The sequence below is a fragment of the Rutidosis leptorrhynchoides genome, unplaced genomic scaffold, assembly GCF_046630445.1.
Source record: "Rutidosis leptorrhynchoides isolate AG116_Rl617_1_P2 unplaced genomic scaffold, CSIRO_AGI_Rlap_v1 contig399, whole genome shotgun sequence".
Classification (NCBI taxonomy): Eukaryota; Viridiplantae; Streptophyta; class Magnoliopsida; order Asterales; family Asteraceae; genus Rutidosis; species Rutidosis leptorrhynchoides.
In genome coordinates, this window is record NW_027266631.1 from 34,749 (window position 1) to 48,563 (window position 13,815).

Below are 13,815 nucleotides of genomic sequence, written 5' to 3' on the forward strand. Positions count from 1 at the left end.
AGCAATCAATCGCCTGGCCCTCTAGATACAGTCAAATTTCTATAAATTTAATAATAATAAAATTTTATTAATTTAACGAGGTATTAATTAATCACGTAAATTAATACTGACTATGATATATATGAACATTAATTTATATATATTATGTATTAATCATACGTATTAATTAAATTCAAGTATTTTCATTGATTACTTTCCAATATTTCATACATATCTCATACGAGTTTTTGAGATGCATTATTGTTTAGAATTTTGTCAAAATACTTTTGAGGGTTTTGAAATGAGGAATACAAATATATAAAAGATTAATGTTTAAGGTGCAACGAATCTTGCAATCTCGACATGTAAAATAGATGTCCGCTTAAGTACTATTGCAAAATATTTTAAGCATATTGCAAACTTCGATTGCTAGATGGTGAATTATCGAAAAATTAAGAATAAATAAGAACTCTACACCAGATTTTCTTTATGTTGTAAGAATGTTAGAGATGAGATTTAAGGTGATATTAATTTTAAAAAGAAACAAGTTATATTAGATTCATATTTTCAGCAACTTTCTTAGTTTAGTCATGAATTATATATGTATAAAATATTTTGATGCAAATAATTAATTATTAATTTACATGTCAAATGTGACCTATATGAATTTACTTTTTTGTATTATCTTATAAATTTAGCGAATTATTAGTTTACCACGTTGGTCTCGACTAGGGACCAGAGAAAATTATTATTTTAGTGAGATATTAATTTATCGAGTATTATTTTATCGAGGTTCTACTGTGTAGTGTAACAGCATGATTATTTGAACCGGTTTGAATCATGGTTCAACCGAGACTTTGGTCGATCGAATCAATTTCGTATTAATTGGTTTGTCATCTTTGACCAAAACTAATTAGGATAATTATTGTGAAGATTTAAACTAAGGTGAAAAAAGAAATAATAAAGAATATTTTGGAATATATTCTTTAATGTGTTTGATTCCTAATTGGAATCAATGGAAGAAATCCTACAAGTATGCGCAGGAAACACTGTTCACGTAATATAACTATTCACGCAGAAAATATTGTTCATGCAGAACACTGTTCACGCGACACTGTTCATTGGTACTGCTCATCCGGCCCTGCTCATCGAATACCGTTCATCCATCACGCCAATATTTGAGTTTATTTGAACAAGAGTTTGGTCTTGTCTATTGTTAATACACGAGCGGATTGTCATCTACTAAGAAGAATTCGCGAGATATTCATAGCTCTTTGTGTTAGGATTTCATTGAATTGATTAGATGACTAATTCATTCTTTAAAGAATATTGTAATAGTGAAAAACCATTGAGAAAAGGATCCTATAATCAAGGAGGTTATATAAGAATTTCATTAAGACTAGGGGTTATGGTGAGGTGTAGCCGATGGTTAGCCTAGAAAAATTTCATATACTTGCAATCGTAAGTAGTGAATTAGTTTCACTTACGGTTTATGGATAAGAGTCTTGGTGGGGCGAGTTAGAGGTGAGGCTAGGAAAATTTCATTGTACTTGTAAACTTCTATCATAGTTAAACAGTTATTGGACGAGGTCCCATGGATGTAGAAACCATATTGGTTTCGAAGCACGTAAAAATATCGTGTGTTGGTTTACACTCTGCACTATTTATTCTCTGTCACGATTTGCCGTAGTCTTGATAATTAAGGCAAACTAATTAAATTGAGTAATTCCATAAAATCAGGACGACATATAGGGGTCGTTTGGATGGCGTGTTTGAGGACCGGATTTGATCGAATTAGGTTTTGTGAATCCGAAGTTTGCTAATACTCCCTTTTGGATGACTAGTTCGGCGAAGCTGATGTTGGTTGAATACAATGAACATGGGCTTCGTTAATAATAGGGGGTATTATTGACGAAATCGAGACGTGTGGGTTTCGGTGATTCTCAATTTTTGTCATAAACTTACATCCATACCGTCATATATTTTTCAAAAAGACATGAAATACCCCTTATTGGCTGACTCATAACCATATATAAACCCTTCATCTCTTCATTTTCATTCTTCATCTTTCTCTCTTCTTCAGCTCGACGATAGTGAAAGAAAACCCTAGTGATTGAAGTCCAGACGATAATCCGAGCGCTTCTCTTCCGACCGTCGTCGTTCTATCCAGCATCGCTAAGGCCGTCTGTGTTATAGTACCTTCATCAACGAAGTCATGGGAAGAAAGCAAGCAGCGTAAGTTTATTCTTTCGGAATCCGAGTTTTTGGATGTTTAGGTTTCAATTCGTTGATTATTATGTCCAATAGGGTTTGATTTTTTAGTTGTCATTATTGAAATGGTTAGGGTTTAAATTTATTTTAAGGTGTTTGTAAGGAATTCATTTATCAGATGTTTTGGTTGCAATTGGGCTATGAGGTGAATTGATTTGGTAGATTTGGTAAATGTTTACAATTCCAAATTGAATGACAGCTACAAATTCCTAATATCCAGAAGCAGTTGTAGGCTCTCGATTTCCTTCCTCATCGATTGTCGTCGTGTTTTCAATTCCATGACCTCCTTCTAGAAAGCATCATTCTCTGATTTCATCTCAATACATTTTTTTGTCGATTTCTCAAGCTCCCTATCGGCTAATTGTAACGACTTCATTTTTACATGCTTCTTTTATGATATTTGAATTGACTTCTACCACGCAATTATTTTTTTCCTTTCCATTTCGATTGGGTCGAATCAAGTCGATTGTTTATTTGATTTCACAAATGTCCTAGTTTCTACGCAACTTTACAAGTGTCCGATTTTAAGTATTGGTTTATTATACCAATTAACGATTTTTGTCGAATTCTTGGTTAGATGGCATGCGAAACTATTATGGCAATAGTATTAACATAATTACACCTCTCTCACTCCTGCAAATACAACAGATACGAAATGACTTCACCCAACATGAATTTCATTTTAATTTATTAAGTAGAAAATCTATTAGACATACTCAAATTTCAATAGACATATGTTTCATAGATAAACTCTTCCCTACATAGGTAAACTATTTCCATGTCAGAGTAAACACAACTCATAGTCACATACTATTGAATTTTCTTTACCGACAATTCATTTTACCATTCTCATTTGAATTGCAAAAGCTCCCTTACAACATTCAACTATAAAAGAAAAATTTCAAATCTAACATTTAATTTGTCGAGACAATTTTGGACATCGTTCTCATTCCTCATAGAAGGGTCGGGATCGGACGCCACACTATTTGCTTATTGTTCCTCTCCATAAGGTACGATTCAAACAGAATCTTCATACACTTCACGGCCCATCCACTACATTGCCCGGACTCCTCGTACCAAGACCTGAATCGACATTCTTCATTAACCTATGAATGATTATAAAATTTTCAACACAATGAAAGCTTAATACCACAATAAATAGTTGGAAGATAATCAATTCCAATATTCTCTACGTTGTTATGATGCTCATGTTAATAGTCATTCCTTCCATATTGAAATTTTTCATTACCATGAACAAACCGTTTTGTTATGCAAAAAACACAACAAAATCTAGTCAGATACTAATACCTGTAAATACTTGTTGCAGACTACAAATCTTGTGCCACAATTCTTTATAGTTAGTGCACAGCAACGCCGGAAGATGACAATCATAGAACACTCTCAGCATCTGATACCTGAGATTGAGAGCGACCTTCAGCTCATCATCCCTCACATTTTCCAAAAGAATGTAAGAGTCGTCGTGGTAGGGGTTTGTATGTTCACCTTGAATCGACATATTGGAAGTATGGACGAGACTGGGGAAGAAGATTTTAGGTTTTGGTATCAGGTAACGAATTGGGGAAGAAGAAATAAAGGAGTCAGACATATTGAGGGAAGAAGATCAAAATAATGCGTTTGAGAACAAAAGGGTAATTCTATTACGAATCCCATGATTGAAACCTTCATTTCAAATGGTTACATAGGATTCGAGACGTCAATCCTATCAATTCAACACTCACATCCAAATGAAATCAGTTTTTTTAATCCAAACCTTGAATACTTGTCTAGTGCTAATCCTAAACCTGTCCCGAATCCCATAAAATCCATCCATCGAACCAAACGACCACATGTCATAACCAACTCCACTTTAGCATTCTCTTAATAAAGTAAAATAATGGTGGGTTGATTTAGAATATTAAACAAGCTTGTTATTAATCCTTATGTAGGTGATTCTTGTGCGGGTATTAGTGGTGTAGGCTGGCAGATGGTGGTTGTTCGGTTGGCTGATGGTGGTTGTTTCGGACACTGATCAAAGCTAACCCTTTTCTCTAATTTTTTAACTATGGTAGACTTTATTTTTAGAGTTTTCTTTTGTTAAGATTGTGGAAGAACTGATACAAGTTATTAGTACCTACTTGTGATATAACACTAAGGAAGCTAGAAATAAAATGTAAAGTTTACGCTAAGAAAATGAAATTGTTTGCATAGCAAGTTTTTTAGATTTTTTTTATTGATAATTGGCACACCGAAATAGTAGCATCTTTAAATAAAAATGATAATGAGAGATGAGTCTCATGGGCGAAAACATAATAATAATTTAATAGATATCTATTATGCAAGCTTGACACAAGAATAGAGCCATACTCTGTAATACTTAAAGAAGTCAACCATTTGTTAATAGGAGAAATTCTGTATGGGCTTAACTTTTTTCTTTTTTTTGAAATTGGGCTTAATCTACCACGTCATTCTTAAGTATACGAATGAGAACATAACATGTGCTCAATTTAGTGGACCTATCTATATTAGTTGTAATTTATCTTCCACCTCACCAAATGATAAAAGTAACAGAGTTATAGTCATAATTTTCATCTTCTTCTCTTTACCCTTTCGCACCTCAACCCAGATTTTAATTTTATTTTTATAGGACAATTCAAAATTGGTATAATATCTCAAAATAAAAATAATATATATATTAAGTAAACAATCCAAAATTGGTACACTTAAATTTCAAAATCAAATTCAAAAGCTTTTGGTCAATGAAAACCAGATTCGATAAAACAAAACCAGCGAGAGGTGCAATTATAGTGAGATTAAAATAAAATCTAAGAATGTGGTATGAAACTTATGTTGATATAAAGATCAAAATACAAACAGATAAAAAGATCTTTGATGTGACGTGTTTACCTTACTAGATAAAAAGAAAAAAAATCGAGGAAGAAGTAGAGGATTGTGAAAGAAGAATAGCCCAACCGATGGAAAAGAGAAGAAGAATGTGGAAAACTTGAGAGAGAGAGAGAAATAGAGTAATTTCTTTGTTAATTTTTTAATAAATTCTTACAATTATATTTATGATTTATTAGTATTAATTATATTGATGGAAGTGAATGTTGGCCAATAAAGAGATAACAAGAGCACAAGGTTAATGTTGCAGAAATACGTATGTTGAGATGGTCAAGTGGACCAACATTAAAAGATAATGTCCGAAACAAGACTATTAGAAGCGACCTTAAAATTGTACCTATAGATGAGAAGATAATAAAGTGTAGACTAGGTGGTTTAGGCATGTGAGACGTAGAATTATAGATGCTCCGGTTAGGAAGTGTGTGGACATATATATAGGGACGGAGAGGAGAGGGAGGGAGAGACCTAGACTCATTTGGGAGAGGATAATTTAGAAGGATTTAGAGTTATTGGATATTTCATAAGACTTAGTAGAGAATAGAGGGGAGTGGAGACGTAGTATTCATGTAGGATATTCTTTATAGGTAGTTTAGCCATGGATGATAGGTTTATTTCTAGGTTTATTTGTAGGGTATATATTTTAGTTATAGGTTAGGGCGAGTTTATATATTTCTTTATGTTTCTTTAGATGAGATCATATATATATATATATATCATATTATATATGTTTCTAGACACGACATGTAAGTTACACATGGCTCTTGTGCTTAAAAGTTGAGGATTCATATAGCCGACTCCACACAGTAGAATTGAGACTTGTTGTTGTTGTTGTTGTTGTTGTTGTTGTTGTAATTTGGGCTTTGATTTCATTTCGTAAGGGTCACTATGTGATAGAAAGTAGATCATGAATTCATGTCTAAATTTGATTATATACGTAAGAGTAGTTTCTTATTATGTATATGTTTAAGCGCTGGGTATAGTATTTTAATTTTTTTTTTAATCTTTTTAAATAAAGGTTGTAATTTCATTGATACTTTGATATGGAAGTACAAGATGTTACAACTTGATACGAGCAAGCTAAGTCTAAACAAAGATAATAAAATATAAAGGACATGATGTGTAAAAATAAAAACAACAAAGATCCACAACTCCATCTATGTTGCATCTTTGGAAGGGAAAACTACATCCAAAGGAGGTGGCTCCAATATGAGAGACAACTAACAAGTGAACTGACACAATTCTGCTAATTAATTACAGTGCTAAACAACTCATAATCTCTAACTAAAGAAGTAATGACAAAAAGACACTTAAATCCTACACCAAGGACACAATTGTCGTCATATTGTCACATACTTACTGTTTCACTTGACTAAGTAAGTGCGGCACTTAGCTAGAATGGCCCCTGCAAAGATAAATCGGCCTTTGGAACCTTAGCGGAAGCCTTTGATTAGCTTAAGAACTCAGAAAGTAAGCTAGAATATGAGAGAATGAGATAGCCACAAATATGTTATGTATTGCTTAGGAATTGTGTGTTGTTTTCAAATGAGGGGGTGAGCCCCTTTATATAGGCAACCCAACCTATCTAGATCTTCTACAATTATCTACACAAGAACTCTCTAGTATCCTATCTACTAGACTTGCCTAGAGGGTTTTAGAATCGTGTGGATTCCTCTATATTATTCTAGAATCCCTTACACTCTTCAAGGATGCTCTAGTATCTTCTAGAGTCTTCCGGAGTTCGACTATCCACAAGCTTCCGAAACCTTCCTGATCTTTCTAGCCGCTTGTAGAGTATTCCAGGATTCTCTAGTCAAATCTGCATCCTTTCGGATCCATCTTGAGCAATCCGGATGTTTCTGGAGCATTCCGTGTAGTTGAACACGCGGAATGTGACATTCACCCCCACCTAAATCGGCAATGCTCACATTGCCTCTAGTGACTTGATTAGAAACTCTATGATTCTTACCTCGACGGGCTCTTCTCTTCCTACGCATTGCCCCCACCTTTGAGGCTCGTGAGTTCATCAAGTGTTCACACAAGTTTCCTCTGATGCCGCGTCACTTGTAGCCTTGAGTCTCGGCAGGTTGCTCTTTCCCTCATGAGCTTGCCACGGTTTTTCCCCATTCATGCGTCAATTTTGCCACTCCACCGGACCCTTCCAGCTTGACCCCCATCTGAAGTGTTGGCTTCCCATAGCGATTATGGTGCCCTTCATCAATCGCATAGCTGGCAACGAAACTTGCTTTGACTCCTCCCTTATAATCGAAATGGTGCATCCTCCCTTATCATATATGCACATCACATTAGCAAATGGCATAGGAACGACTTTCATCTTCTCCAAGAACTCAAGCCTGATGACTTGCTCATAGTCGTCTACCTTGTTCACGTGCATATCCTCGTTTCCCTTCCATTCACCCACACGAAGCTTCATATCATGTGTAATTCCCAAAATCGGTGTTGGATCCGTGTTCATGACCTTCATCATGGCGTCTGCTTTCCTCCATTTGAGCCCTAACTCTTTAGCTACATCATCTCGGATAAAATTGTGAGTTGAACCGGTATCCACCAATGCTCGGATGGTATGGCCCTCAATCTCCATATCCACAAACACCGACTTGCCTTCAATCTTCTTGGTGCTTACTTTCACGACATTGAATAGTCGGAGCGCGCTCATCCTCATCGGCTCGGAATCCTGCTCTTGCGCCTCCGTCAAGAACACAATTATCGTCATACTGTCACGTACTTAGTGTTTCCCTCGACTTAATAAGTGTGGCACTTAGTTAAAATTGCCCTTGCATTTGAAACCTTCGCTGGAGCTTTTGATTAGCTTAAGAACTCGAAAAATAAGATAGAATATGAATAAATGAGAGAGCCACGAAATTGTTATCATGTATTTCTTAGGAATTGTGTGTTGTTTTCAAAAGAAGGGGTAAGCCCGTTTATATAGGCAACCCCAACCTATCGAAATCCTTCTACAATTATCTACAAAAGAACTCTCTAGTATGCTATCTACTAGACTTGCCTAAAGGGTTCTAGAATCATGTGGATTCCTCCATATTACTCTAGAGTCCCCTAAACTCTTCAAGGATGCTCTTAAAACCGCCACCTACGGCCTGATCCACTACCATACACCGTCTTCCACCGAACTCCTCCTCGGATCAAGTGGTCCCAAATCCAATTCGTCACCCTCCATTGCTGCCTCCTCGACATCCCCTACTCATTTCGACAACCACTCCAATCCCTCTTCTTCTACCCAGATGTCTAAATATTTAACCTTTGTATTGTATTTGCAATTTCTGCTGCTAACCGAGTGGAATAAAGTTTCATGCTATAACACAAATTTGTTAACAGGTTCATTGCTCCTATATATCAACATTTCATAATAACATGAACCTTAAACAAGGCAAAATAAAAATTCAATTTTTTTTGTCTTGTCTCTAGTTTGAAAATAAATTCAAAAAACCATTTTTAGCGTTGCTCCCTAGAAAATGTCAAACATCAGCACAATTTCTTGCTGCGTATCCGATTCTAGAATGCTTTGTATCATTCACTACATGGAAATTCTATTGCTAATAGTTTCCAGTTATAAAAGGAGCAGATTTAAGAATACCCAAAATCGCCAGGCACACAATTTCATCTAGCACAATAGGGATGGAGCTCTTCTCCATTGGGAAATTCCACATAGCTCCATCGGCAAATAGAATTCTGAAAGCCGGAAGTTCTACCTTCTCAAAATTTGGAAAACTTAGTCTTGGTTGTGCTTGGTACAAGCAGAGGAGGAAGATGAGGGCAATATAGTCATTTTTAATGGTACTCAATTGTGTTGGCTGCCAGATTAGATTCATTTCAGTTCAGTGTTTGTTTTGAGTTTATTTCTATTTAATCAAATGATGTGGATTCGGTGGTTGAACTGAAAGTCTGACACGTAGGAAAACTGACGAATATTAGTAGACATGTCAGTAATTTTAACAGAGAATTAATGTCAATGATCCGATAATTATAATTTATATAAATTTAAAAATTCGATGGTTAATAAGATTAGTTTAGAGACTTTTTAGTTAATTTATACAAAATTTAAAGACCTGCGAAAGCGTTTTTCTTTTCTTTTTTAAGTTATATAAGATACCCATCATTAAATGCAATGTTAGAATGTTTTTAAGTGACAGTCTAATATCTACTATGGATACGGAGACGGCTATGCATCAATTTATAAAACGAACCGTGAGAATCAATTTTAAACCTGAGGATAATCTTCCCAATCCTAAACTATGTATTCCGAAACTTGATATTCATGCATAATCAAAACAAAAAAAAAAAAAAATTTCAGTAGGGGAATGATGTTATTGACCATTTATTCTTCCTAAGTTCTAGATCTTCATTCCTAAGTTCTAGATCTTCATTCTTGACCGATACTGAGTTTTGAAAAATCTAAACGTACCAGGGTTTCAAACATTTTTTTTTTTGTTGTAAAACAAACACTCTCCTTGCGTACTAGATTGCAATTTATTTTATTTTATTCAAAAAAATAAGAAGAATATACCTGAGGAAATATTATACTCGAGTTAAATATATATATATATATATATATTAAAACCACGTACTGTTTCTATATTGGCAATGAAATTTCGACATCGTATCAGCTACACTCAGAGAATGGAGTAAATATTGTTCATCCATTATGTTTTAATCAACAAAATAATGCTTCTAATAAAAATGAAAGGAAAATTCTCCGTCTGACAATACATTATGTTTGAAATCAACAACATTATTTCTCTCATCACATGAACAACAAATGACTCTACGCTTAATTTTGAGTCCAATTTGTTTAAGAATCAAAGGAACACTTAGGAGCAATTACATATTGATCTCGTCATGTACTACTACTAGATAATATTCACTCATCTTATTTTATATGAGAACTTAATACAAATATAACGGCACACTAATTAACACTATATATATGGTTAATAATGAGAACATGCAATCCTCATATATCAACACATACACAAAACCCTAATTAAACACACAGTCATCATGAACAAAGTGATGGATCGGTATGTCTTCCCTAGTTTAATAGTAGCAGTCTGTCAGTCTCGGCAGTTGTGAATTTTTTGCACTAATCAGCTGCTTTTTTGAGTATTCACACTTTTTGACTCTACACAGAGATTATCAACTCAGATCCTCACCGTACATTCAATTACCATACTTATTTTTGCTTTTGTGATTTTCCCCCTCTTTTTGTCTCCGGCTTCTGTCCTTGTTGCCTTACTTTAACTCCTCGAATCAACTAAAATTCCAAATCAAATCGCATAGTTATGACCCAAGAAATTCATATATGTATATATATAAATATATATTGGACTAAAGATAATTAAGATACGTACATATTTGCCACATTTAATGTCCGAGTATATGACAATGAAGTCTCCTTCTTGGAGTCCATTAGATCTCACAAAATCACCTGATAACAACAAAATTTATTAATTAACTAAAATAATAAGGAAACTTGTAGAGCATTAAATTACTTGTCCAATTAAATGTAAATGTGCCCACCAGTGTTTTCAAGAAGATACATCCGACTTTTGTTGTTAGGCCAGAATCTGAACTCAACAAGTTAAGGGGACAAGCAATAAGATTTAGAAATATGCTCAAATACAAAAGTGTCGTTCAGATGCATTATCGATTCAAATTGAGGAATACCTATAGCGCATGTTCCAAACACGAGAAGTCCCTATGTCTTCCATGGCGATAGTAATGCCATCCCTTGCCTCCAATCCCGGGAGATGTGTTTCGGCTTCTTTCTGTTCCTCAAATCCCACGAAAAATTTTGAATCAAACAGCCCACATAATTAATTAATAATATGAATTTGTCAAAACTAGAACAAATTCATGTCAATAATTTGAACCTTCAAAAGAAAAAAAATAAATTGAAAAATTTGAGACATGTAATTAGAAGTATTATGGTGCGTCAAAGAAACATACTTTTGGCAATACAATCCTTCCAAGGTTACCCACATCACTTTGCTTCAACACTTTTTGCAACAAAAACTTCAAGTTCTTTTCAGGCTTCAATCCCTGCAAAAAGCCGAAAAGAGTATAAATACATAATTACTATAGTTCCATTCATAACAAATGTCATGCACTACCTCCGTCCATGCATTTAAAAGATTGACAGTTATTTTGGGACAAATTTAGTAATAGATTAACACATATGAATCCAATGAAGACATGTAGTTGTAACTGAAATTAAGAGACAATAAAGACATATAAATTCCGAAAAGCCGACGAACCTGTCGCTTATCGGCAGCTTGCTGTCTCGGATTAGACTGCGGGGCCGGCTGATCAGCCAAGTGATGAACAGCTGGGCCTTCCGAAGACATCATAGGTTGTGAAGCTGATGTGACAGTCCCATTAGTGGGAGAATTTGGCCAATACACCCAATTGTTAGGGTTTGGCTGATTTTGATCTCCACCGATCTGCCGATGACTATGGTTGTGGTGGTGATGATGCCGGTGGTAAGAAATAAACTTCCTTTGCCTCGCCATCCTCTTCTTCCTTGCTTCTTTCGCGGCCGACGATCCTGACCTCGCCAACTTGTTATCACTACTAGGCTCTTGAAAACACGGATACGGATATCGATTCACATTTCCGAATGCTGGAGCCTGAATTGGGACTTGTTGTTGAAAATTATTGTCTGGAAACGATCCGTACATTGCGAATTGTTGAGGTGGCCATGTTCGAGCCGATTCAATCACGGGCTGTGGATAAGCCGGTGCCAGGTTCGTCACCAATGGCTCTTGACCCATATTTGTATAGCCAGCCGCTATCGGGTAAGCAACCGCGACTGGATCAGTAGATGCATAAGGCACCGTAGGGGGATTAATCCACGGCGAAGGAACAAAACTAGGATGTGGTGGAACGGAGACAGCAACATTAGGGTTTTGATGAAAGATGTCTTGATTACTATACTGATTAGTATAATTAGTACTGGCTTGGTTTGAGGTTGAGGTCTCTCCTTGATTCGGTTTAGGTTTAGGGAGATGATTTGTTTGAACCCATTCAAGGACAAGCTTCAACAACTCCTTCATCCCGGTTTGTCCACCACCTAACCGCCTCACGGCACAATCCACGGTGGCTTTCTTAAGCTTAACTTTCCTCAAATCTTCGGCTGAAACAGTCTCCTTATTACTTCTTAGCCACCGTAAGAACAACATAGCTAGATCCTCAGACTCCGATCCGTTACCCCCTACACCTTGAACATTGTTAAAAACATCATCCGACGGATTTGGCAGTCGGAAATTATCTTCTGGGCCACCCCCTTCATCGTCCGTTTGAAATATCGAAGAGGGGTCGAAGAAATCATTAGCATCGAGTAGATCCATGTATCCTAAATTCTCCATCACATGATCCATGCAATCGAAATGATCAGTAAAGTCCCGTCCTCCTCCTCCCTGATTATTATCTTCCTGATGTTGATCGGACGGCTGATATTCACCGGGAAGGATCTCCATGGAAGCGGTTGAGGACAACGCGCCTACCTGATCATTTTGACTACTTGTAGCTCCTGCATGTTGATTATCATCATTATGATCATGATGATGACGATGATGACGCGTTTTGTCCGTGTCCTCATCTGCATCTGACCTCAAAATGGCCCAGGACGCGGCGGAAGACGACGAAGAAGACGAGGATGAGGTGGCGGCCATGGATGACTTGACTGGTGCAGGAGTGGAAGATGAAGATGAGGAAGAAGACATGCACGGGAAATCTGGAAGAGTTGGGAACTCGGAATAAAACATTGAAGCGTCATCGACTATTAGATCGTCTTCTTCTTGATGACCCCACCCACCATTTTCTACTCCTTGCTGCTGATCCATTAATTTCCTTCCAGTATTAACTAAAAATTAGGGCTTCCCTAGCCCTGCATGCAATGGAGATTAATGGATGATTATGGTAATTTCTTTGAATATTATAACTGCAAGTTGAAATATTTTAAAGAAAAAAAAGGAACTCTTTAGGGGAAGATTCTTTGTTTTTGCAGATAGATATGAGTACGGATAAGTGCAAGTGGGGAGGGTTTTTGTATCTGATTAAGGAAGCAAAAGATATAAAGGGCCCCCAACCAGTTTCAAATCTATCTTCAAACAGTGCAAATTAAAACAACATAAACCATCTGGGATATCTAGCCTAGGTATAAATTAAGATACATAACATGAAAATAAAATAATAAAAATTAATTAATACCCTAATTGAACAAGATGATGAAGAAAAAGTACTTGTTCAATATCTGCTCAACAACTTCATCATAAGTACTAATTTAACATTTCACCATTTTTTTGAGAAGAAGGAAGATGAAACAGTAGTAAGAGATATAAGAGGGTGGGATTATAAATACCAGAGAGAGAGATAGAGGAGAGCCAATCGATCTTAACTCCAAACTGAGGCCAAATGGATATAATATAAATTTTTTGAGAGTGAATGCAAAAAAACAATTCAACTCAACCCCTCCATGTCTGTGCTCCTGGAAGTCTCTGCTTTACTTACTTTATTTAAAAGAAAAATTTTCAGCAAGATAAGCTCAATTTGGTATTTTGTGGTCATTCAAATTTTAACTTACTCAAAGGAAGAAGAAAGAGAGAATTTGAAGAGGCCGTTTTAGAGAGA

At 35.9% G+C, this 13,815-nt stretch overlaps 1 protein-coding gene across 1 annotated transcript; it reads right to left on the minus strand.

The window, feature by feature from the left end:
- Positions 1–10,357: 10,357 nt before the first annotated feature.
- Positions 10,358–13,028, minus strand: LOC139883431 (B3 domain-containing transcription factor ABI3). The gene is made up of 6 exons (XM_071867607.1): positions 11,442–13,028; positions 11,134–11,226; positions 10,852–10,952; positions 10,705–10,751; positions 10,536–10,612; positions 10,358–10,438 (listed from the first exon to the last, which is right to left on the minus strand). Exons 1-6 carry the CDS (start codon positions 13,026–13,028, stop codon positions 10,358–10,360), a joined length of 1,986 nt encoding a protein of 661 aa, XP_071723708.1.
- Between the last annotated feature and the right edge of the window lie 787 nt (positions 13,029–13,815).

Excerpts from the sequence above, each read along its gene's own strand:
- LOC139883431 (XM_071867607.1), bottom strand. The coding sequence starts at position 13,028 with ATGGATCAGCAGCAAGGAGTAGAAAATGGTGGGTGGGGTCATCAAGAA. Across the intron at positions 11,227-11,441 it reads AAGCTGCCGATAAGCGACAG|GGATTGAAGCCTGAAAAGAA; the intron begins GTTCGTCGGCTT and ends GGCTTTTTGCAG. Across the intron at positions 10,439-10,535 it reads ACATTAAATGTGGCAAATAT|TTGATTCGAGGAGTTAAAGT; the intron begins GTACGTATCTTA and ends TTGGAATTTTAG.